At 37.2% G+C, this 25856-nt stretch overlaps 1 protein-coding gene across 1 annotated transcript in view; it reads right to left on the bottom strand.

The window, feature by feature from the left end:
- The window catches only part of GRID2 (glutamate ionotropic receptor delta type subunit 2), a 4699489-nt gene that overhangs the window by 2281377 nt on the left and 2392256 nt on the right, over window positions 1-25856 (bottom strand). The window contains exon 6 of the mRNA XM_044061387.1: window positions 25408-25581. Within this exon, the coding sequence (XP_043917322.1) occupies window positions 25408-25581 (174 nt within the window). The remainder of the gene's footprint in view (window positions 1-25407; window positions 25582-25856) is intronic.

Below are 25856 nucleotides of genomic sequence, written 5' to 3' on the forward strand. Positions count from 1 at the left end.
TAAGATGACACATTAAGAGGCTGAAAACATTTATTAAATGTATTCTGCTATTCATAATACTGGATGGTAATTTACCTATCCCTTCTCATTGTAACAGTCACAGGTAGATTCAGTAAAGCAATACTGTTTAAAGTGCATCTTTGAATCAATGGTTTCAACATTTTGCTGAAGGCTGTCTCACCTACTGCAGTTTTAAATGGAGGATGTACCAGAGACAAATTGCTGCCCTGGAAACTTATGAGCACATAAGGATTGTCATGAAGAAGTAGTTTCATTCTTAAAAGGGGCAATGACCATGCTTTATCTCCTTGCAGATTAGAGTACTTAGAAATAAAGTGTCCCTGTGAGGCACTGAAAGCCTTTTGGAAAGCATAATTCAATGGTGCATTGGGGGGGGGGTCTGCTAATAGATTTAATCTGCAGATTTTATTCTCATCAATCTGTATTCTGTGAGTATTGTGGTCTGAATGCATAATGAGAAAAGCATGGTCATGTTCAAGTTTTGGTATTAAAATATTTTTATTAATTGCCCTGTGAGTAACAGGTAAAAGGAGGTGACTGATCCTGTAACATAGTTTGAATTCACCAAGGACTCTATTGGTTACAAAATCTGCATGTGTTATAAAGTAAAAGGCCTGGTCAAGTATTAGGCCTAGGCACCTCTATTCGGTGTCATTATGTTCCAATTAAGATCTGTTAAAAAAAATCAGAGGAATAGTGGATGATTTCTTGGTTGAAGCAAAGACCATAATATTGTTTTTCCTGGAGTTAATTAGTAGATTGTTAATAGTGGACCAGCTGCATAACTGACTGAAATTGTCTTGCAACTTGCTTTATCATGGCCTGAACAATCTGCTATGGTCCATGACCAACAATGCTGAGAGGTATTTTCCAATAATCTTTACTTGCCTAATATGGCATATTAACTCAATCAGCAAGCTGACCAAAGGTCTCATCATACCCAGAAATTAGACAATTGCACCTTGGGATAATAATAAAATAAAGACATTGAAGAGCTGCAGTCTCGTGATTGCCCAGCTCGGTAACGAAATGCGCACTAAATATCGTTTTATATGTGTGTTGTTATCTGGTAATAACATTAAGATTTACAATACAGAGAAGACAATATGACTCTGTCAGAAATTATTATAGAAATGTAAACACATGTTGTTTAAAGTGCATGTTAAAAACTGTTGCTACTGCCAAAAGCAATGGGCGTTCCTGTGCCCACCAGTGTCAGAGTGTCATAAACACTTTTGCTTGTTACAACCATAATGAGAAGAGGTGTGAAATGTGTTTTCATTGCTGATGAAATGTTAATGGAAGTAGGCAGTGTTGCTTGACAACATAATGCATCAGTAATGGATGGGCATGTCTGTTTAAGGTGTTGTGAAAAAAATGATGTCTGACACAAATACATCATTTTCAGTACCTTCCCTGTAATAGATATGTGCAAAAGCTCTTATTCCCCAATATTAAACCTGTTGATGTAAGATTATTTCTGTTTTCAAACATGTCTTGAGTTGAACATTTGCTCTTAGTTTTGAAAAAAAAAATTTTTTACTTCTGGATGAAAATGTAACCCGATTATTTATAATGCGACCATTTCATTAATAGCTGCCCATTCATTTCTGGGCTTTTCATTCTATTTTTGTAGAAACATTTACGGTTTTCATATTGACATGAAAACATTAGAAACTATATATCTATTACTGAAGAATAACTAATGATGCATAATATTTTTCTAGTATAAACATTGTTGAAAGAGAACAATCAGCAATAACTTACTAACCATTTCTTAAAAGCTGGGATTTATGGGGACAATACTGTTACTGTCGTTTATCATTTTAGTGTAACGCAATGTGTAAAGAATAGTACAAGAAATAATAAATTAGGGATACTATCCTTAAAACTTTAACAAGTGGCATATCTCTTATAAAATAATTTTAGCATGATCCTAACAGTTACTAATAGTAATAAAGAATTGGGGATGCTATCCTTAAACCTTCAACAAGTGGCATATATCTTACAATATAATTTTTGTATGACCCCAAGAGTTAATATAGGTAATAATGAATGGGGGATGCTATCCTTAAGCCTTCAACAAATGATCTATTTCTTATAATATAATATTAGCATGACCCCAAGAGTTAATAAAGGTAATAATGAATAGGGGATGCTGTCCTTAAGCCTTCAACAAGTGATCTGTCTCTAATAATATAATTTTATCATGACCCCAAGAGTTAATATAGGTAATAATGAATGGGGGATGTTGCCCTTAAGCCTTCAACAAGTGATCTATCTCTTATAATATAATTTTAGCATGACTCCAAGAGTTAATATAGGTAATAATGAATGGGGGATGCTATCCTTAAGCCTTCAACAAATGATCTATTTCTTATAATATAATATTAGCATGACCCCAAGATTTAATAAAGGTAATAATGAATAGGGGATGCTGTCCTTAAGCATTCAGCAAGTGATCTATCTCTTATAATATAATTTTACCATGACCCCAAGTGTTAATAAAGGTAATAATGAATGGGGAATGCTATCCTTAAGCCTTCAACAAGTGATCTATCCCTTATAATATAATTTTTGCATGACCTCAAGAGTTAATATAGGTAATGATGAATGGGGGATGCTATCCTTAAGCCTTCAATAAGTGATCTATCTCTTATAATATAATTTTAGCATGACCCCAAGAGTTAATATAGGTAATAATGAATGGGAGATACTATCCTTAAGCCTTCATCAAGTGATTTATCTCTTATAATATAATTTTAGCATGACCCCAAGAGTTAATAAAGGTAATAATTAATGGGGGATGTTGTCCTTAAGCCTTCAACAAGTGATATATCTCTTATAATATAATTGTAGCATGACCCCAAGAGTTAATAAAGATAATAATGAATTGGGGGATGCTATCCTTAAGCCTTCAATAGGTGATCAGTCTCTTATAATATAATTTTAGCATTATCCCAAGAGTTAATAAAGGTAATAATGAATGGGGAATGCTATCCTTGAGCCTTCAATAAGTGATCTATCTCTTATAATATAATTTTAGTATGACCCCAAGAGTTAATAAAGGTAATAATGAATTGGGGATGCTATCCTTAAGCCTTCAGCAAATGACTACAAGAAATGTGCAAGTTAACCTTATTCATCCCATGTCTTATACAGACATATTGACAAGGATGTATTCAGGTAGAGAACAGTATGTTAACTGGGGACAATAGGCATTAAAACACAGACGACTGAGAATATTTTATGTGATCCCTACAATCATAAGGTTTGTCAAGAGTCACTTATATGCTCTATGTAAAAAAATCTGCAGTTTTCTATGGGGGTGGCATCCAATCTCCTAAATATTTACTCTTCCTTTTGTCTACATCACATAAGATAGAATTAAAGTGGGGAGCCTGTCACTCCCATTTGTAGGCTCATATAATGTGAATCAGTATATAAAAAAATGATTGCAGGCTGACATTTCTTGAGATGGGAGTTGACCACAGATCTCAGTGATGGGGTGGCTCACACTAACCTAAATCTATGAACATTCTGTCTTCTTAGTTTCCCTTAAGCCTAATAGCTAGTCATGGGCTTCCTTAGCCCATGAGTGATACATAAAACTACAAATAAGAAATATCTGAATATTTAATTATGATTTAGTCAGAAATAGAAAATTCAAAACTGTCACTTCATTTAAATTATGCAGGTGGAATTCATTTCTTGCTCCCCCTGAAGTCGCATGAAGCACTTATACTGTTACTTCCATAAACTGATATGACGGCACCTGAGAGTTGGAGAAAAAAAAGGGAGGAACTCTAGCCTATGACGTGGCATATATACGCTCTCATATCCTAACTTGTGGTTTCACTGTTCATCAGGATCAGTCATCCACTTCAGAATCCCAAAGATACCCCACAAAAAAGGGAACAACATTATCTTCAGAGTGGCTGTCTGTCTATAGAATACCTGCACTTTCATTCATGAATAATATAACTACATATGCAGCCCAAACTATAGCAACTATACTGTATTATAGTGTTAGAAATCCAGCATCAGTGCTAGCTGGTGTTTCTGGAGAGACAGCAAGCAGAAGTGAAGCAGTAATGTTGGCCTTTGCCATGAGTTTTAGGCACATATTACTGCATATCATGTAGCTCGCCATGCAATCAAATAAAAGCTGTAATTCTCCCAAGAAGGTAAGGGGAATAACTCTTTATATTACAAAGATTAATACAGACAGATCCTATTGTGTTCTTATAAGTGGTGCAAATCACTTGTTGACAATTAAAACTTAATGAAGATTATCAGCGTGAAATAGAATTTATTTTTCATCTCAGCTGGGTTCTAACCATATGATTATTCATTTCTTTAGCTAGATATAGCAGATTTGATATACCAGAATAATATATGCTATTTTAGTATCTAATGAAATTTTGACACATGAAATCTTAGTCAGCTGTTGTACTAATAAAGGCAAGAGTATCTGTCATGATCAATTCCAGTTTTATTATGACCATTTTTGAAACAGAACTTAAATTTGCTATTAACTGTTTTTTTTTTCATTAATCCATGCAATCTCTGCAAATGTGACATGGACCATTGCCAAATCTTCCATTTAAGCTGGGATCTGTTCTGTTGCCTCACACATGGTTCTCCAGTTCAGTTTTTGTCTTGGCTGCATCCTGTGTGTAGTCTGCACATCCTACTAGTATCTATAAGGATTGTTGCTAAGTGCTGTAGTTTCCTCCAACATTCCAAACTATAATGTAGATGAATAGGTTATAGATCCTACTCACTGCTAGAAAGTGCATGTGCTACCTGAGAGCATGAATGTTTTGCATGTGTAAAGAGTGAATATGTGTGTGTGTGTGTGTGTGTGTGTGTGTGTGTGTGTGTGTGTGTGTGTGTGTGTGCATTCACGGACATGTGTGTATGTGTTTGTTGTGTGTGTGTGTGTGTGTGTGCGCATGCGTGTGTGAGTGTGTGTGTGTGTGTGTGTGTGTGTGTGTGTGTGTGTGTGTGTGTGTGTGTCATTTGTGTGTGCATGTGTGTGCGTGTGTGTGCGTGTGTGTGTGTGTGTGTGTGTGTGTGTGTGTGTGTGTGTGTGTGTGTGTGTGTGTGCATGTGTGTGTGTGTATGTGAGTGTGTGCACGCGAATGTGTGTGTGTGAGTTGGCATTGTCTCTGCACATGTTGCTTATCAGTTTGGGTACAGCTCTCTTATAACCCCACACTGGGTCATGTAGGTGATCACAGAGTTAACAACTTAATGCTTTGTTTGCAATTCACTGTTTTTAACAAGTGCAACATTCCTCCTTTCTTTTTCTTGCTCTCTAATACAAAATAGCAAATGACATTCCATATATTAAACAGGTGAACTGCTTGAGTTAGTGAGGAATTTTCATCAGTAACATCATATATCTATAGATTCATAGGCTCTAACCAGGTAGATGGCCTGGATGACCATATAGGGCTTAGCATGTAACCTGGAGATTTTAGTGGATGACTTTACAAACCCCTTCAGTGATGGACATAATACTTACCCCATGAGTAATGTAATTATCAAGTCAGAATGTGATGGAGGTCAATATGTTATAGTGTTTGACATGTAAGCAGACCTTGTTTTATAGGTAGTGGATTCTTTGTGTGAAGAACCTATCTCTCCTAGACAAGTAGTTTATATTGCAGTGAAGTTTAAGCTCTTTGCAGTAAGTGATTTTAGTACTATCAGTATTTCTGGGTGCAGGAGGTATATTTGAACACAATCTTTCATAGCTTGGAAGAGGAGGCAGAGTTCAACTCACACTTAGCCAGCATGAGAAAGAGAAAAGTGAAAGGGAATTTAGTCTATCTAAGTAGGTAAAGCAACCTAGTTGTTTGATGTTTTTAGTTAGAAATGTTTGTAGTGTTTGTAGTTGAGCAAGGGTTATAGAATAGTGCATTTTAAAGAGTACACTATATTCTATTACTGGCATGTTGGTGGAAGAATAGAAGGGAATTATGACATTCTTGGACCATTATTTTATTTATTTATTTATTTTACATTTGTTAACTGGGAAATTTCGAATGGACCAGGTCCATTTTCAGCAGAGGCCTGGGAAGAAAAGCTCTGGCATCGAGTTGTACAAAGACATTACCTAGAAGATATATCCTGAGTAATTAAAAGGTAAAGGTAATATAGGTTTCTAACTGCAGCTGATAATGAAAATAAATGGAAAGTTCATTGTTGCTAAATGTACCTAGATCTCTAACAATGGTGTTGATTTTAAACAAGGCCCCTTTTATGTGGAATTAGTAGAATCAACTTGTTTCTCAAAGAAGTCTGCATTAAATTTCTTGACATTAACTTTAACGTCATGGCTGGTGCACCAAGGGTTGGATCTGCAACATTCCTCTTGCAAAATATGAGCATCCATTAAGCAGTCAACAATAGCACCCAGCTTTCTCTCACTGGTAAACCGTGTTAGCCATAGACATTTAACATCTGCTTTCCCATTGTAAAACTATATATGAAAAGGAACCACATTATCACCCTCAGAGACACCATTAATGATGTGAGATACACATGTATGTATATATATATATATATGTATTTATGTATGAAACTATATCTACTGTACATATATGAGAGAATTATCAAAGATTGCCTTGCAGAAACATTGACATGTAGAACAAAGCAAACAGCCCTAACTGCACCACAGGTGACCTACACAAACAAAACAAACAAACAAACAAACAAGCAAACCAAAATAAAACAAAAAGCTAACAGTAGTGTCTTACACATGTCTTAATAGTGATACTGTTAGGGAAAGTATTTTTAATAAGTTAATCTGCACAGTTTGGGTAAGTGCAGTGTTAAGTTTAGCAAACATACAGAAGGACAGGCACATTACATTACCAAAAACCCTTTCCCTATCAATATCTCTACACAGACTTCCCACACAATACCAGACATGCTCAAGAATAGCACTATTCCCTAAATTAGCCAAGGAAGACTTAACATGCACACCCACCCCAATGCAGAAAAATTTGGTAAATCCCAAAGTTATATCACTAGTACACAGAGCCACTTCCCATAATGCAAAGCACATCCCATATATAATATATATAACATGAAAAAGTTGACAAGGTGGTCTGGGCTACAGCTGCAAGTAAGGCTGAAATCATTTCCTCTTTAGTCAGATTGGCATGCACCATTCCTTTGGCTTCATACACTGACCAACTGGTTCTTTGTCAGCTTGCCATAATGCTCTGCTGACATCTTTGCCTGTTTTCCCTGACTAAACTAAACTAACAAAAAATAAATAAAACTGTTGTGAAAATGAAACTCTGTATGTTTACCTTGTGGCTGCTGAGAGCACACACACATTTAGTGACAGCTGTCAATAGGCTACAGAGGTTCAATTAATATCCACACCATTGCTCACCGATATGTGATGTCCCTGCTCTGGGGCAGTAATCAAGGAGCCTCAATTCTTACCACTGACACCAGTGAGGGATGTTCACTTGGAACAAAAATAGATATGCGCAATATTTCCAGATGCAATTATCTGCATCCAGCACAATTTCCATGAAGAGCACACATGGAACCCACTATCATTGTGGGGATGGGTTTCCCTCTCTCTCACCAGGCTCCAAATAAGACCCCACACTGACAACAGCTGTAGAGTTGAGTCCTTAGCTGAGTTTTTCAAGCCAAGTCCTCCAACACCCTCTCTGTGAAACAAGTGCTCTGTATCCCTTCTCCAAGTGGCTGACACACACACTCTATGAGATTTACACACACACACACACACACACACACACACACACACACACACACACACACACACACACACACACACACACACACACACACACACACACACACCCACACACACACGGGAAAGGCTGGCATAGATTTAGCAGCTATCCTACAGACTATAAGGTAGATACTGCCACCAGAACACTCCAAAGGCAGTTACTCTAAGGATCTTACAAAGGTAGCCAATTATACTGAGTAAAATTAATACTAATACAGTCAGTAGTATTTTGACCAATGCAGCAAGCCTTTCAGGAGCAGCTGCAGTTTCACCAAATAAATATAAGAACTATCACAGGTAAAATATTCTCTAAAAGACCATCCACAATGAAAAGCTTAAATATATTTTAATAATAAATAAAGGTACACAAAATACTAAATATCTATTTACAATAAACAGCAGATATTCAATCACAGGAATTATTAAAAATAGCACAGATGGATAGGTTCATACAAATACAGAAAAAACAATCATTAACTGATCTAACAATACTTTACTGACTTATCTAAAGAATTAGTATTCACTCACTACGTACTAAAGCAAGGCAAGATGAAGTGGATGAGTGGTCTTCCTTCTTGTCAGGTTTCACAAACAGACCACTCTGAGACTTTTGTCATATCTGGTATTAAACCATTATTTCAGTGCTGGATTACAGAATGACATTACATACATATGGTCATCTGAGATCTGGTTCCCACACTACCCCTTTTACGAGAAACTGAAACAGAATCTAGCACATATATGTCATAATACAGAAACACAGAGCTTTGCTAAGATGTGTTATAGCATCTCAAAGCTTAAAAACCATTTCAAAAACTTCAACCCTTCCAGGGTAGCAATTAATTCACCCCTAAGGACAAAACAGTAGGATTCCTATTACTGGTTTTCAGAAACATTTTGTCTCTTGCTGCTATTAGAACTGTAAGATGTAATCTATATGGCCTAAACCAAGTAATTTAATTTCAGACAATTTTTCAAAGTTAGTTGGACTGAGATTAACTTATTCTCTTCCAGTATCCTCAGTTACAATATATTAATTTCAATAGTTGCAATACAGTCTGACATACAAGTGTATTTATTTTCTGTCCAGCAGGACCCACTGTTGGTACATTTTTAACACAAGCAGCTTTACAAATACATTTTCAACACAAGCACCTGCACAAATCAGTTTAATATACAAATGACATATAATTCCTTATGAAACTCCAGCTAGCTATGCTAGCATATGTTATACATCCACTGCCCTACATCTTCTGGCATACCTGGCACTGTCTCACATCATTACAATCAGTGCCATCTGCTTTTGAAATCAGAAAACAAGCGCAGCCCAGAGGCAAATGAAAAGTCTATTTCAGCATTCATAAATAATTAATTAGATCACTTATTCATGTTTCTGTTTACTACAATCAAAACTATACTCACAGGCAGGGAAAATGTTTCCTAGTAAATGAATATTAGGACAAAATAAAAAGTATATAATCTAATTTAAAAATGCTCATTAAGACCTGGAGAGAACAACCCCCCCCAAGTTCCCCAAGTTTAATAATCCATTGCTTTTGTTTTCTATAAAGTAGATCATGTTTTTTGTGTATCAGTACATCCAGCAGTGCAATCCCTTTCAATACAAACAAATGGGCAAGAGTGTGAACAATAGCATGTCTGTATAATGCACTTCTGCCTCCTTCCTTACCGGTTAATGTGTCTGAAATGAAGTAACATTCTTTGTCTGAGGGGGAGAGACATCTGTTCCTTGCAGAAAACCCCATTTGGCACAATGCTAAATATATCCCTCAGTGCACCTTACAGTTAATCTGATGTCGGCCATTTGACCAGCATTAGTTGATGTGAAGTGCCTTGTTTTAAAAGTAAACACTGCAATGAGCACAATGACCACATGGTAACTACTAACCTGTATAGCACCAGAGGGGTAATTTTGTCTCAGTAATTTCATACAGACAAAAAACATTAGCGTGATTTCTTCTCTGTAATAGGTAAATTGTACCTGTTCTGTCTCCCTCTCTCTGTATATATATGTGCGTGTATGTATAAATGTATTTATTTGTCATTCAGAGTAGAGCACTGATCTACATTGACCCATTCCAGGCCTCATTGTTGGTTCAGCCTGGGAGCATCCTCTAGTTAAGTAGCTTGCTTAGGGTTGTGTGAGGGGTATAACTACTGTGGGGCACAGGTGGCAATTTTTTGAGAGCACAATCAGGATATGCTAATTAATAGTGCACTACTGACATTCAAAAATGAATGCCATAACTGCATTTGTGGAAATAGTGCATGAGTTTTAGCACATTGTGTCTGGCATATAATACAGCAAGTGGTTTGCAACATTTTTGCATTTTTAAACAAGAGATATTTGTTTGCCATAGTTCTCAAGTATGGGAGACATTTTTTCTTTTCAAAAGTTAAAGGGGCACTAGATAAGGAATCAGCACAGGCTGCCAGAATCAGTAGCTAAATAATAAAAAGTCACGTCAAAGACTGTCAAGTTAGGAATCACTCTTTAATAACAAATTTAAGCACTTTCATCCAGGTAGAAGGACTTCATCAGAACAAATAAATCTATACTTATACCTTTTATACATTTAAATCATGTCACATGACAAACTTGTTCCCCAATCAAGCCCTTTTAGTTCCTCCATGTGAGTACAACATATCCAAATGCACGAAAGGTTTCATTTAAAACTAAAAGAAAAAATGAATAAATGTATAAACATTGAATAACGAACATCACAGATAAAACTTAAACTCTGAAACTTGTAAATGTAATAAATAATGACGTTTAAAAAAGATAGATTTCTAGTCTTAATATGTAAAGATATAAAAAATATAAAAAGTCATGAATACATTTAATACACGCAAAGTATTATGAACAAACTAAGCAGGCACCAGCTCATCCTACATAATTAAAGCTGATTTAAGTCTCAATACACTAGAAATAGAAACTATTTCATTAAGTCATGGATAGGCTATAGAACTGGTTCTTAACTGCCATTTGAGCTCCATAAGCTCGAGGATGTCATTCTCATGATGCCCTCGGGGACCAATCTCAACCTGATTAATAACATAGAACTTGAAACTATAGTTTTATTATTTCTGTTGAAGTCCTTCTACCTGAATGAAAGCACTCAGCTTTGTTATTAAAGAGTGGTTCCTAACTTGATGGTCTGGCATTCTTTGGCTTGATTTCTGGTTGTTTTTAAGTCTTGGTGTTGGAGTTTTTAATAGAATATGTAGTTAAGGTGTTGGGTCACATAGTAAACAAATAGAGGTTGTGGGAATCAAACCCTTCACTGCTGAAGGATATAGGCATAACAACCATAGCCTTACATTTCTTTGTCAACATGCCAGACTGCCTTGCCTTTTAGATGAGAGGGTGCCATCAGTTCTTACTGTATAGACTCAGAGAGACACTTTAAAATTCAACAGGTGAGAATGGAGTTTATATTTAGAAGAGTGAGTTTGCTAATAATGTCAGCATGAGGAATTCTACTAAAGGATTTAGCAAAGGTCACACAAGCACACAAGGTAGTATGAACAAAATGGCCACTTTCAATTACATCCATTATATTTATATAAGTAAGTAATTAACCAAGGTTAAGGAGGTGTAATCTACCTTTTTAAATTGACAAGGATTTTGTGTTTATAACTCACCGATTTCATTGTCTGATAAGCTGATGAAGATACAAATACTGCAAGTGATGCTAACAGGGTGATAGTTGCCAGAGTCTGTGGAACAACCACACTAGTGAAGTGCAACTATGATGACCCTTTCAAGAGGTCAGGTACATACCCAGTGTTGAAACTCGAGATGTAAAGATAAAGAAGTGGTTTAGCAATGCTGTGGTTCATATTAATGAGAAGAGAACCTGGTACATGGTTTGAGCTCATGAATCTATTGATTTTGGTTTTAGATATGGCCATGGGATCTGATACTTAGTGATTTTAGAGGAAGGGAAGCTTAGTAATTAAAGAAATGGAGCACTGAGGAGGGTGGGAAGGGTGATAATGGAAATTAATTCGGCTATGGATTCTAGATTAGAATGGATAGCACTGTTTGACAGTAGCTCACTGCATCACTGAATGTTACTTCTAATATTCTTAATACAAAATTATTAAAAAGAAAGGCGTACATTCATCCTTGAAGCAGGTGACTACGTTTAGCTCATTTCCTACCTCATTCTTAATGAAGTGATTGAGTTCTTTGATGGCCTGCCTTAGTACCTTTGTATAGTGAGAGATGGGAAATCTTTTCAAGAGTTTTACCAAGGGAATTTATTTTTGAAGTTTTCATTATGTATATATCAGATAGAGATGGAATTCTCTATGCATTATTTTAGATGGATGCAGAAGTCAGAGAGATATGTAGAAACATTATTGACTGCATTAAACAGCGATATTATGTTGGTTTTGGAGAAAACTCTGACTATAATAGTGTTATTAGGCAGGATAATACTAGTTTTGAGGGAGAAGATGACAGTTTGGTGGTCAGATCTAATAAAAGAGGGAATTACCTTAGTATCGGCCCAGGCATAAGTAACATTTATAAATATGAAGTTAAATACATTGTTATCTCTGGTGGGAACTTGGACTATATGATCAATAGAGTTAATATTAATTAAATGAAGGCCCTACTGCCCATGTTTATTATTTGTCATATTGAATTTATATTTAATGGATATGTTTTTAAAGTCACCAGTCTTAGCATATTGGGATTAACAGCAACAGAATTCAATTTATCAAGGTAATAATCATGCATTTAGAGACTGAAGAGGCTCTATGGTTAGCAATAATGTGGTAATTTGCTTACATTTATTGTCATTAAGATGTGAGCAGTATTTCCATAAGAGTCTCATGAGGGATTTGGAACGAGGTAATGGTGGAGCAGATAAACATGGATCTACCCTACGATTCTCACTTGATCTGAGTGAATGATAGGGCCAACACCCTATAACCCTTGTATAAATATAATGCACATTTCCTTTAAGAGCTTCTTTTTTCTCTTTGGATGATCAAGATCACCACTTCATGAATGTGGAAACTTCTAATGTCAGTATGACTCCATCAGCAACATATTTTACCAAATGGTGCATTGTAGTCATTCCAGTCATGGGCACACAGAATATATACATATATATATATATATATATATATATATATATATATATATATATATATATATATATATATATATAGATAGATAGATAGATATATACAGAATGAGGTGAACCAAGATGGACAGAAATAAAAGCTACTACATGTTTTCAGAGAGCAATAGCACACTGGTAACTGTTTCTGCATTGAGAGTCATATGTTTAGAACAGTGGAGCTTGCATAGGCAACATTTATTACAGCAAAAGTACAAACTTAGAAGTTGGGTATTCATTTCACACTGATACCTGCATGGACAGCTGAATGAGTATTTATGTAGAGATGTAGATAGGTAGAATTCTGGATGATTCTAGGGCAGCAAATAATAATTGGTGAGAGTTTCTGGTATCATTTCCAAAGTATTGCTGTATTGTCGTACCAGTCATGACAGGACATTAGATTACAACTCATGCTAGTCTGACGAGTTTTGAAGAAAGCATAAAGTAAACCCTGTCTCTAGCAGTAAATAAATGGTACTTCATGGCTAAGCATCCATAAAATGTAGTGTTGTCATTTAAGAAAACACAGTTTTGATAATCTTTGTCCATATAACTATTGTTATGTCATTGAAATTTTGCTCATTACTCCTTGGGAATACATAATTTCTGTATCCATTTTTTTATTTCTTCAAGTGTTCATTGAAAAGAGAGAGTTATTCATTTAGAAATATCTATGCATTACTGTATACTTAATGGAAAATATACTTTCCTATTTTATTTTAAATTCAGCTGTTGAAGTAATTTTGGTTTCATAGTGCTGTGGAAAAATAAATACACAGCTCAATAACACTTAAGAATACAGAAAAATCAACAATCTACATCAGTGGTTTTCAACCTTTCTATACTTGGGGACAAGTGAAAATAGGATAATTATTTCAGGGAAAGCTAAGGCAGAAATAAAAAAAAAAAACATTATTTATAAGGAACCAATTAAAATACTCTCTGTTTGGGCATTGTATGCCAAAGGTCTGAAACTTGAGACATTTTTATGAGGAACGGACCAAAAATATGAGGCAAAAATCTGGACAGTTGAGAGGTATGCTACCTACCTCTTACACACACACATAACCTACCTCACTCACTCGTAGACATACATACACCCACCTCCCTCTTACACATAAAAATGCACACATCTACTTTCCTACCTGTTAAACACACACAAACACACACACACACACACACACACACACACACACACACACACACACACACACACACACACACACCGTGTCTCTGAACCTCTTAGCAAAAAAAAGCCAAAAATAATGGCTGAACAAAGCCCCCAAAATAGGGACAAACTTTACATATTGCTGTCACAAACTTATAAAGTTGCTAGAATAAAAGATATTGTGTTATCATGAGTTATCTGAAGGATATGAAGTCTGAAACTTAACTGTCTGTCATTAGTTAATGAATTCTGTCCTCAAAGATTTGCCACAGTAAACCCCAAAAAACACAAATTTTATGAGGAACAGAATAAAAATATGAGTCAAACATTCTGGAAATTCTGCGAAAATCTGGATAGTTGAGAGACACCTCCCTCCCTCTTTTTACACACACACACACACACACACACACACACACACACACACACACACACACACACACACACACACCTAACTCTCACTTGTCCGTTCATGGTCTGCATTTCAAATGACCTCTGGCATTCAAATTCCACATGTGCTGAAGATGAAACAGCAGGTCGCACAGATACAGAAGATGAAAGCTGGTTGCACACATCTTTCTCTTTTGTGCAACCTGGCACAAAGGGCATTCTTGTTAAAGAAGAACACCCTTAAAAAAAAACAAACAAAAAAAAAACATGTTTTTTAATTAAATAAATAAGTCTCCTTGCCAGTGCACCCCCCCCCCCACCAGTGAGCCCTAGAGACCGAACGGTTGAAAAACACTGATTTACATGATATGTCTTATATGTGAACATGCATATATCAGCATTTCTCTCTCTCTCTCTCTCTATATATATATATACATATATTTACACACATATAATATATATATATATATATATATATATATATATATATATATATATATGAGAAAACCAAAATCAGTGCTGTCGCAATATAGATGTATAGCTATACATCTATATACACACACACATGTGTGTGTGTGTGTGTGTGTGTGTGTGTGTGTGTGTGTAAAATATAAAAAGAAGTTCTATACAGATAATGTAATTAGATATACATACACACACACACACACACACACACACACACACACACACACACATATATATATATATATATATATATACATATATATATATATGTTAGAAAAATGTGTATTTGAATATATGTGAAATGCTAGTTTAAAAACAAAGTAGTATATAATGCATTTTATTCTATTAATCATATAACAGAAAGGATTAATTCATGTGTAAATGTAAGTAGTTTTGAAACTGCAGTGTGGCTTGAAGCAAACTGACCTCCGACCCTGGCAGATGCTAGCTTAGCAAGTTTAGTGTTTATGCTTTTCACACGTGATTATCTGCTGGGTCAGGAAATTAAATATGTGAAATAATGAAATCTTCTACTCTTTCCTGCTGGGATGATTTGGCCTTGTATATATGTGTTACTAAGATAGCATGCAGCTGGTGGGAAAGTGTTACAGTGAGCAAAGATGTGTATTAGAAGATTGAATCCACTATTGTATTCGAACTGATGTGAAACCTTGAAGAAGTAACTTTACAGAAAGACATTATGTCTGACCAGGTGGATAGCAAGGCCGTATTGTTACCAGAGGAAAACTTTTTTAAAATATACAGCATCAGCAGTTTTTATGAATAGAGGACTGTAAGCTAAAGTGATGTAGATGCCCTGTGACATACCACGTCAGTAAGGTGGGCACAGCTTGAATGTAAAGACTATATAAAATTGTGTGCTTCCTGTTTCATGTTAGACAAAATTCTGTACTTGTACGTTTTTTGCCTCCTGGTGTACACTAGTAAACTTTTTAACCTGAACCTCCTGTGTATTGAATTCTTAATTTTATTTAACAGTTTGGTCCTTCGGACCAGAAATCCCTCGGACAGCTGCAGATCAGAGTCTACCGGTGGTCGAATACTGTGCAGGAGAAGTTACCGAAACGGTTCTTCTTGGGTGAAAAGACCTCCGACTGAATTGTCGTTTAAAGAGGCTGGCCACTTTCTGATCTGTGGCCGAAGAGCGGATCCTGGATGACTCAATACCGGAGGCTCAGGTAGGAAGATTTTGCCTTTTTTCTGTTTTAGATCAGGGACTAGGTTACAGTATATTGTTGTCAAGATTTGTTATGCAGATCAGGGACAAAAGAAAGTACTGTATATTTGGTCATAGATCAGGGTAACAGAATAAGGTAGGCAGTTATTCTAGATAAACTGTGAAAAGGAACTAAACTTCTGATATCACGTGATAAGAAGGGTTACGTAACATTTTCTTTTACCATGGGAAATCAGTGCACTAAAACATTGCGAGATCCGCCCCTAACCGAAGACGCAAAATACATGCAATTACAACGTTCCGATAACGTTAGGTATTATACGAAATGGGTTAACAAATATGAATTTGATGGTAAACTAGATAAAACTTCACTAGTTAAACTCCTTAAGCAACTTAAATCCGATGCGGGAGGTCAGGCAAAAAAGCAACGCCAATTAGGCATTCCTCAGGCACACAGGTGGATTGAGGAAGCAAATCGTAGAGAACAGAAGATTAAAAATTCGAAAACATTATTTTTAGACAAAGAAGATAATAACTTAGTAATAGCAACAGCTCCTCCTTTTCCCTTGACCCCTCCTTTACCCTTTTCAGGATATGAAGCGAGTGGACAGGCTGGTCCGCCTCCGTGTTATCCTGAAGTCTCAGCAAGACCACAACTGTTTGTTAGAGATCCTATTGAAACTAGGTCCCGGACACATAAAATACATAGGGGAATACATAGGGATGCAGAATCATATCAAATAGAGAGAAACCTACAGGATGAGAGTGAGGAAGAAATATGCCCACTTATAGAGGTTCCAAATCCTCTGGCAGGACAGGAAGGGCAGGACCCAACACTCTTAGTATATAGACCATCGACACCGGAGGATATCTGGAAAGCTACTGAGGGAATTCCCCATCTGAAAGTTAATTTTACGAAATTTTTAGAAGATTTACAAGGCATGAGGTTGAGTTACCACTTGAATGGGGAAGAAGTAGAAAAAGTAGTAAGACAAATTATAGGTCCAGATTGGCACATGACTTGTGGCACCTGGAATCCTCGTAATGCAGAGCTCAAACCACTCCCACATAGTGACGCAGAATTAGACAACAGAGTGAAAGGTCTTACAGACCGAATCTCTGACTGGACTTGCATTAATCAATGCATACAACAGGAAAATGAGACAATAGATGGGTACTATGCTAGATTATTGGAATGTTTTAATAATCATAGCGGTCTGTCGGTTCCTGAGAACCAAACAAATGATTCCCCGTATGAACAACAATTGAAAAATGCATTTTTGAAAGGTTGCATTGCACCTATTAGTAGCTTCATTACGAAGCATATGATAGACCATCGAACAAGTAGGCTACAAGCCTTACTTGAATACGCTAGACATGCTGAAAGACATTTCAATAGCAAAAAGAAAAAGAAGGCGCAAGTCTTCACTGCTGAAGACGGAGCTGAAGTATTTGTGTTACAATCAGGTAAAAAGGGCAAGAAGAATGCCCAGGGAAACAAACAGTCTGACAAACGATCAGAAGATTTTGAAGAGAGGAAAAAGAGAGGTGACTGCTTCAAGTGCGGGAAAAAGGGACATCTAGCAAGGGATTGTAAGCAGAACAAAAAGGTAATTTCAGAAGATAAGGGAGATGAGGACTGACTATATGATAGTGAAGATACATCATGCAAAAGTCAGAAATCATCAGGAAAAGTTAATAAACAGAAAACAAATGTAAATGTGATAGAAGGAATAGAGGAAGTGCAAGTAGATATGGAGGATGAAGAAAGTGAAATTTTGGACTTAGCATTATTGAGCTTAGAGCTCTACTTAGCAGATACAAACCGAAGTTACACTTCTGGTGGAGGGAAGGGAAGTCAAATTCCTGTGTGACTCAGGAGCGTCACGGACCCTGATACACCCCTCCAAGTTACCAGAACATTCTGAATCACCTGATTATATACTGGTAAAAGCTGCAAATGCACAACTATACAGGGAACCACTTTCCCATGATATAGCAATAACTGACCCTGTTTCAGGTATGACCCAGAGAAGTAAAATTGTTGTTTCTGCAAAGTGTCCAGTGAACCTATTGGGCAGGGACCTTATGCAGATATTTGGCATAGCAGTAGTTCCAACTGTACAAGGTATGGAGGCGCAGAGACAAATGGATACCTTTGTAGTGCGATCGGAGGGTGAAACTTTTTACTGGTACAGCCAGGACCTAGTCACGACTGGTCCAGGGGCAGTAACCGAGGAACTGATGAATGTAGCCATCAGTAAAGCCCCCTCCCTTGACACTGATCGACAGCATTTGTTACACTGTACTCTATACTACTGTACTACACCAGGACCTGATAGAGAGTATGAGCAAGAATTGTTCAGAAATCGTGCAACTAGATTAGTATTGCGTACTTTGTACTGGGATACTGAGGGGAACAGTGTAGTTAGCTGTTCATTACCTCAAGAATTCCTTGCACTGTACAGATCAAATCGATTGCCACATGTCAGCTTGACAAAGAATAAAAATGTAACATGGGCAGACTTAGGAGAAAAGGTGACAAGATGGGAGAAACAGACTGATTTAGAACTGTCAGAACAAGGGATACAGAAACAAAAACTGAATTGGTTGACACAGACACATCCAGCTGTTCACTTGCAATCTAGCGAGGACAGCTGATTAGCATTTCTATTAGAAGAAGAAGAAAAGGCTTTATGTGAAATTCCAACGACTCTTTGGTCAACAGGCAAGTCAGATGTAGGACTTATTCAAACAGCAGGACCAGTTACAATTACCCCGAAGTCAGCATTTAGGCCACAGAAAAGACAATACCCTTTGAGAAAGGATGCAGAAATAGGAATCAAGCCTATAATAGCAGCATTACTCAAAGAAGGAGTACTGGTAGAATCTCCTGATTCACCATGTAATACACCCCTATTTCCTGTTAAGAAAGCAAATGGGGAATGGCGGATGGTTCAAGATTTACAAGCTGTGAATACTGCAATAATACCTAGAGCACCTACGGTGCCAGACCCACATACTTTGTTAAACGATTTAAAACTGCAACAGAAGTATTTCTCTGTGGTAGATATCAGAAATGCTTTCTTCTCGATACCTATACATCCTGATAGTCAATGTTGGTTTGCATTTACATTTCAGGGGAAAAGGTATACATATACTCGACTACCACAGGGATATTGTGAGAGCCCAACAATATTTGCACAAGAAATGGCTAGCAACCTGGCAGGGTTTACCCCACTGGGAGGTAGTCAGATTCTACTTTATGTGGATCTCATCTTGCTAGCAGCCCCCACCCAGCAACAATGCAGGGAGGATACTGTAGAGTTATTGAAATTTTTAGCAACACAAGGACACAAAGTAAACAAAAGTAAGTTACAACTTTGGAAAAAACAAGTTAGATACCTAGGATATGTGATATCCAATGAAGGTAGAATATTAGACGAAGAAAGAAAAACAGCAATTTTGCAAGCACCCAAACCAGTAACCAAGAAGGAAATTATGTCTTTCTTAGGTACAACTAATTTCTGTCGGAGCTGGATACCAAATTATGCTTTGGAATCTGCTCCACTGACTGACTTGATATATAAGACACCAGTGGCAGCACAAGATATTTTACAATGGACACTTGAAGCAGAAACGGCTTTCTGCAGGTTGAAGCAGTTGATAGCTTCTTCATTAGTTTTAGGACTCCCAAATTATCACAAACGGTTCTTTCAGACCATAGATTGCAAGCAAGGATATATGACGTCAGTGCTGATGCAACAACATGGGGACAAGCAACGCCCCATAGCCTATTATTCATCGCAGTTAGACCCAGTGGCACGATCTTTGCCTCACTGTGTACAGGCAGTAGTTGCAGCTGCAATGGCAGTACAGGCTTCAGCCTCAGTGGTGTTATTCCACCCTCTCACATTGAGAGTGCCTCATGCAGTCGCAATAATTTTACTGCAAGAAAAAGTAGCATACCTCTCTCCTGCTAGACATCTTTCATGAATGACTATACTGCTGAGCCAACCTCATATGACAATTGAACGATGTACAACATTAAATCCATCAACATTACTTCCAACTCCTGCGGATGGCACACCACACATCTGCCTGCAGGAAATTGAACAGTTAGCCTTGCCTAGACAAGATCTCACATATATGCCCTTGGATAATGCCGAGGTGACATATTACGTGGACGGCTCATGCAGAAGGGGCCCTACAGGAAAGAATCTAGTAGGGTTTGCAGTAGTTACAGACACTGAAATTCTAGAAGCCCGATCCTTACCACATAACTTATCTGCACAAGCAGCAGAATTGATAGCTTTGACGCGGGCATGTACTTTAGCAAAAGACAAGTGCGTAAACATATATACTGATAGTCAGTATGCTTTTTCTACAGTACATGTATTTGCGCAGCAATGGAAAAATAGTGGAATGATAACATCTAGTGGAAAACCTATTAATCATGCGCAATTTATTTTGGAGTTATTAGAATCTATTCAGTTACCTACCAAAGTAGCTATTTGTAAATGTGTAGCTCATGCAAAACAACAGGATAAGATTTCGAAAGGCAATGCACGAGCTGATGCAGCTGCAAAGCAAGCAGCCTCAGACTCAAAAACTTTACTTTTGAATGAGGAATTACAACCCTCTGAGATTTTAGATTTAGACATGTTAAAAACAATGCAGACGCTTACTACAAAAGCAGAAAAGCAAAAATGGGAAAAATGAGGTGCAATTCTTGAAAATGGACTGTACATTTCCAAAGAGAGAAAACCGATATTGCCGTCTAATTTATTTAGATATGCAGCTTTGTTGAGCCATGGGAAGTGCCATGTCTCAACAGGGGGGATGGTACAGTTAGTAAACCGAATATTCCAAACATATGGATTCAAAAACTATACAAAAAATTTTGTGCAGCTTGTCATACTTGTAACAAGCACCATGCACAAGGGGTATTTAAAACCAAGCAAGGAAGTTTTCCTATACCACCATATCCATTCCATACTATTTGTATGGATTTCATAGAATTGAGTAAGTGTGAAGGGAAGAAATACTGTTTAGTTATTGTAAATATGTTTTCTAAATGGGTAGAAGCTTTTCCAACCAAAAATCCGGATGCAGCAACAGTGGCGAAAGCCCTGATAAAAGAAGTAATCCCTAGATTTGGCATTTCGGAAAGGATTTATAGTGACAACGGTACACATTTTGTGAACCAGACAATCCAGCAACTTTGGAGATTTTTTGGTATCTCCTTAAAGAACCATTGCGCCTACCACCCACAGTCAGCAGGACTGGTGGAAAGGTACAATGGTACCCTTAAGAACAAACTTAGGAAGTTAGTTGAGGAAACCCAAAAGAATTGGATACACTGTCTGCCTTTAGCACTGCTGAGTATGAGAACGGTTCCAAATGTGAAGGGTCTGACTCCCTTTGAAATGATTTTTGGGAGAGCATATTATGTGCCTCAGTGGAAAGCTCTCATGCCCACAGAACAAGAGGCTGACAGTTCATTAGCTAGTTATTTGAGGAAACTGTTAACAAATAAATCTGTTTTGCAGTTTAACTCTTTTTCAGATAAGGAACAGACCAGACTGGTAGAAGCAGTTTTGGCCCCCGGGACGTGGGTTTGGCTGAAAGTGACGAAAAGGAAGTATTGGGTGAGTCCAAAGTGGGAAGGACCATACCAGGTACTGGAGTCAGAGTGGCCGAGAGGATGTCCTGGGTTCATTTGACACACTGCAAACCAGTAAAGAACTTTCAACTTGATAAAAACTTTGTGACTGATACACAACAGGACCAAGATGGCCAAAAACAAAGCGAATAGAAATTTAGATCAACCCCAGAGATGTTGCATAATCATTTTGTTGAGTATACATTTATTGACTGTAATTGTGACAATTTTCCTCTTGTTGTGGTATATCCTGCACACAACCACACAAGTGAAAGTGGGAAGGCGTGACGAAACGTCTATAGACTGGCATCCAAATTTTAACACATACTTAACCATGAAGTGTGTATATGCAGAGACTATGAACATTTCAAATTGCTGGGTTTGTACAGCTATAGCAACAGCATACGGAGGACTGATAATGTCCGCTGTCCCTTTGGGGATAAATGAGACTTGGGAGAATTTACTCTTTGATACAGGAACTGTGAGATCACAGGACAAAATAGCTTTATTTTTACCTGTCACACAAAAAGGAATTGTATGTTTTTACAAAAATGATACTCTCCAGGTGGGCTGGAGCAATTGTAATATAACCATATCTTACCAGTGTTATATTAAGAATAGTAATGGCAATATTCTTTGCAATACTAATTATGACTCATATTTGAACTCACTGAAAACAACCATGAATGACATTTGCAAGAATCCTGTTTTGTTTAAACAATTGTCAGTTATAGATCAGAAAATGTTTCATGCAGGGTTAATGCGTATTAGTACTAAAGTAGAAAACTGTTATTTTATTTGTGGGAAAAAGGCATATAAATGGTTACCTGAGAATTGGTCCGGCAGTTGTTTTTTGGGTTATCTGGTTCCGGCAATAAGACATACTGCAGAATTGCCTTTGGGTAAGATACGAAACGTGAGAGAAGCAGCCCGAAAACCTGAAGGTCCAGTTGAAAAACCTGTAAATCCAGTTGGAAGGATCGAAGCTGGCTGGAAAGACCATAATACCATGAAAGACAAAAGTAAATTGACCCATATGGACTTGAGTGACAGTGTTATATCTTGGGCAGGAATATTCCCAGCATATGGAGCAGTCAAATCGATCTGGGAGCTGAGGAAGTTGTTGAAACTTCTCAAAGTAATGAGTAATGCAACTTTTTCTGCCCTAGAACTGGTGACTGATGAACTGAATGCAATGAGAACTGTTGTGCTACAAAATCGAATGGCTCTTGACTTCACCCTAGTGGCGAGAGGTGGTACGTGCGCTTATCAAAGAAGAATGCTGTGCATACCAGACAATAGGCATGAAATTAACAACCACCTAGAGGTAATTCAGCAAGTATCAGCCATGACTGAACCAGGCCCAAACCCACTGACGGACTTTTTCCAGAATCTATTTGGGGGGTGGGGTTCCATCCTAATGAATATTCTAATTGCCATTTGTGTGGGTATACTCCTAATAGGAGCATGTGTTTGCTGTGGAATTCCCTGCATGAAAAGACTAATCAAAGATTTTATTGATGTATCTGTTACTGAGACCTTGTATCAAGATATTGAGATTGAAAAATTGATCTCAGATGACATTTTTTCTGAAGTATAGACTGAATGATTCACCTAGCTGAAAATCCTTAGTGGAAGAGGTTGGGAGATGAAATGACACTATGCATACTTCAAAATAGAATAAAAAGTATTAATAGGAGGGAAAATGTTAGAAAAATGTGTATTTGAATATATGTGAAATGCTAGTTTAAAAACAAAGTAGTATATAATGCATTTTATTCTATTAATCATATAACAGAAAGGATTAATTCATGTGTAAATGTAAGTAGTTTTGAAACTGCAGTGTGGCTTGAAGCAAACTGACCTCCGACCCTGGCAGATGCTAGCTTAGCAAGTTTAGTGTTTATGCTTTTCACAAGTGATTATCTGCTGGTCCAGGAAATTAAATATGTGAAATAATGAAATCTTCTGCTCTTTCCTGCTGGGATGATTTGGCCTTGTATATGTGTTACTAAGATAGCATGCAGCTGGTGGGAAAGTGTTACAGTGAACAAAGATGTGTATTAGAAGATTGAATCCATTATTGTATTCGAACTGATGTGAAACCTTGAAGAAGTAACTTTACAGAAAGACATTATGTCTGACCAGGTGGATAGCAAGGCCGTATTGTTACCAGAGGAAAACTTTTTTAAAATATACAGCATCAGCAGTTTTTATGAATAGAGGACTGTAAGCTAAAGTGATGTAGATGCCCTGTGACATATCACGTCAATAAGGTGGGCACAGCTTGAATGTAAAGACTATATAAAATTGTGTGCTTCTTGTTTCATGTTAGATAAAATTCTGTACTTGTACATTTTTTGCCTCCTGGTGTACACTAGTAAACTTTTTAACCTGAACCTCCTGTGTATTGAATTCTTAATTTTATTAACAATATATATCTATATATATATATATATATATATATATATATATATATCTTCTTCTTTCGGATGCTCCCGTTAGGGGTCGCCACAGCAGATCAACTGTTTCCATTTCTTCCTGTCCTCTGCATCTTGCTCTGGCACACCAACCACCTACATGTCCTCTCTCACCACATCCATAAACCTTATCTTAGGCCTTCCTCTTTTCCTGTTACCTGGCAGCTTTATCCTTAGCATCTTTTTCCCAATATACTCTGCATCCCTCCTCAGCACATGTCCAAACCAATGTAATCTTGCCTCTCTGGCTTTGTCTCCAAACCTTCCAACCTGGGCTGACCCTCTAATATACTTATTCCTAATCCTGCCCATTCTCATCACACCCAATGCAAATCTTAACATCTTCAACTCTGCCACATCAAGCTCTGACACCTGGCTTTTTGTCACTGCCACTGTCTCTAACCCATATAACATAGCTGGTCTCACTACCCTCTTGTGCACCTTCCCTTTCAGTTTTACTGGTACTCGTCTGTCACAAATCACTCCTGACACTCTTCTCCACCCACTCCATCCTGCCTGTACTCTCTTCTTCACCTCTCTTCCACACTCACCATTACTCTGAACTGTTGATCCCAAGTACTTAAACTCATTCACCTTTGCCACCTCTACTCCCTGCATCCCCACCATTCCTCTATCCTCCCTCTCATTCACACACATATATTCTGTCTTAGTCCTGCTGACCTTCATTCCTCTTCTCTCTAGAGAATATCTCCACCTCTCCAGGGTCTCCTCCGCCTGTTTCCTACTCTCACTACAGATCACAATGTCATCTGTAAACATCATAGTCCACGGGGACTCCTGTCTAATCTCGTCTGTCAACCTGTCCATCACCATCACCATTGCAATATATATGTGTGTGTGTGTGCATGTGTGTGTAATAGTTAATATACAAAGAAATTAATGAATTTATGACGTTGTAGTTGTCTAATGAAATACTATCAGAATGCATGTTCTGCTAACTGAATCTCCAGAATATCACAACATTATATTGTTCCACAAAAACTGTTATTTTTGTTACACATACACATTCATACTAAAAATCAATGAAGCTGCAACAAAAGTTGTCTACCTCCATAGTCTGGGAGTATGGGTCCTTTGGATCACAAATAGATGATGATATTCTGTGATTTCCTCTTATGCATCGCTGGCTGATGTTGTGAGGAATTGGAAATGTCTGCCGTATAATTGTTAACCTTCCCGTTGACCTTCTGACAAGCTCCTGCACATCCATATCACTTATTTCCTGTGAATTGCAAATAAAGGAATATCTGCGTTAATTTGCATTTTACAAAACACAATCACTGAATTATCCATTTATATACATATGTGGACAGTTTTATTGCATGATTTAAAGCAGGTGTATTGCAAATATAATTAAGCCACTTACCCTTATGCTGTGTTTGAAGCCCGATTTATTGTACAGACAGCATGCCTCTAAAATTAATGTATTGCATTGCTGACATGCAGTACACTGTCTACTTATACTATAACAAGGCTTTCTTTGATGAGAAACAGTCT

The sequence above is a fragment of the Protopterus annectens genome, chromosome 2.part0 (genome assembly GCF_019279795.1).
Source record: "Protopterus annectens isolate FY-2018-M chromosome 2.part0, PAN1.0, whole genome shotgun sequence".
In the NCBI taxonomy this organism is placed as follows: domain Eukaryota; kingdom Metazoa; phylum Chordata; order Ceratodontiformes; family Protopteridae; genus Protopterus; species Protopterus annectens.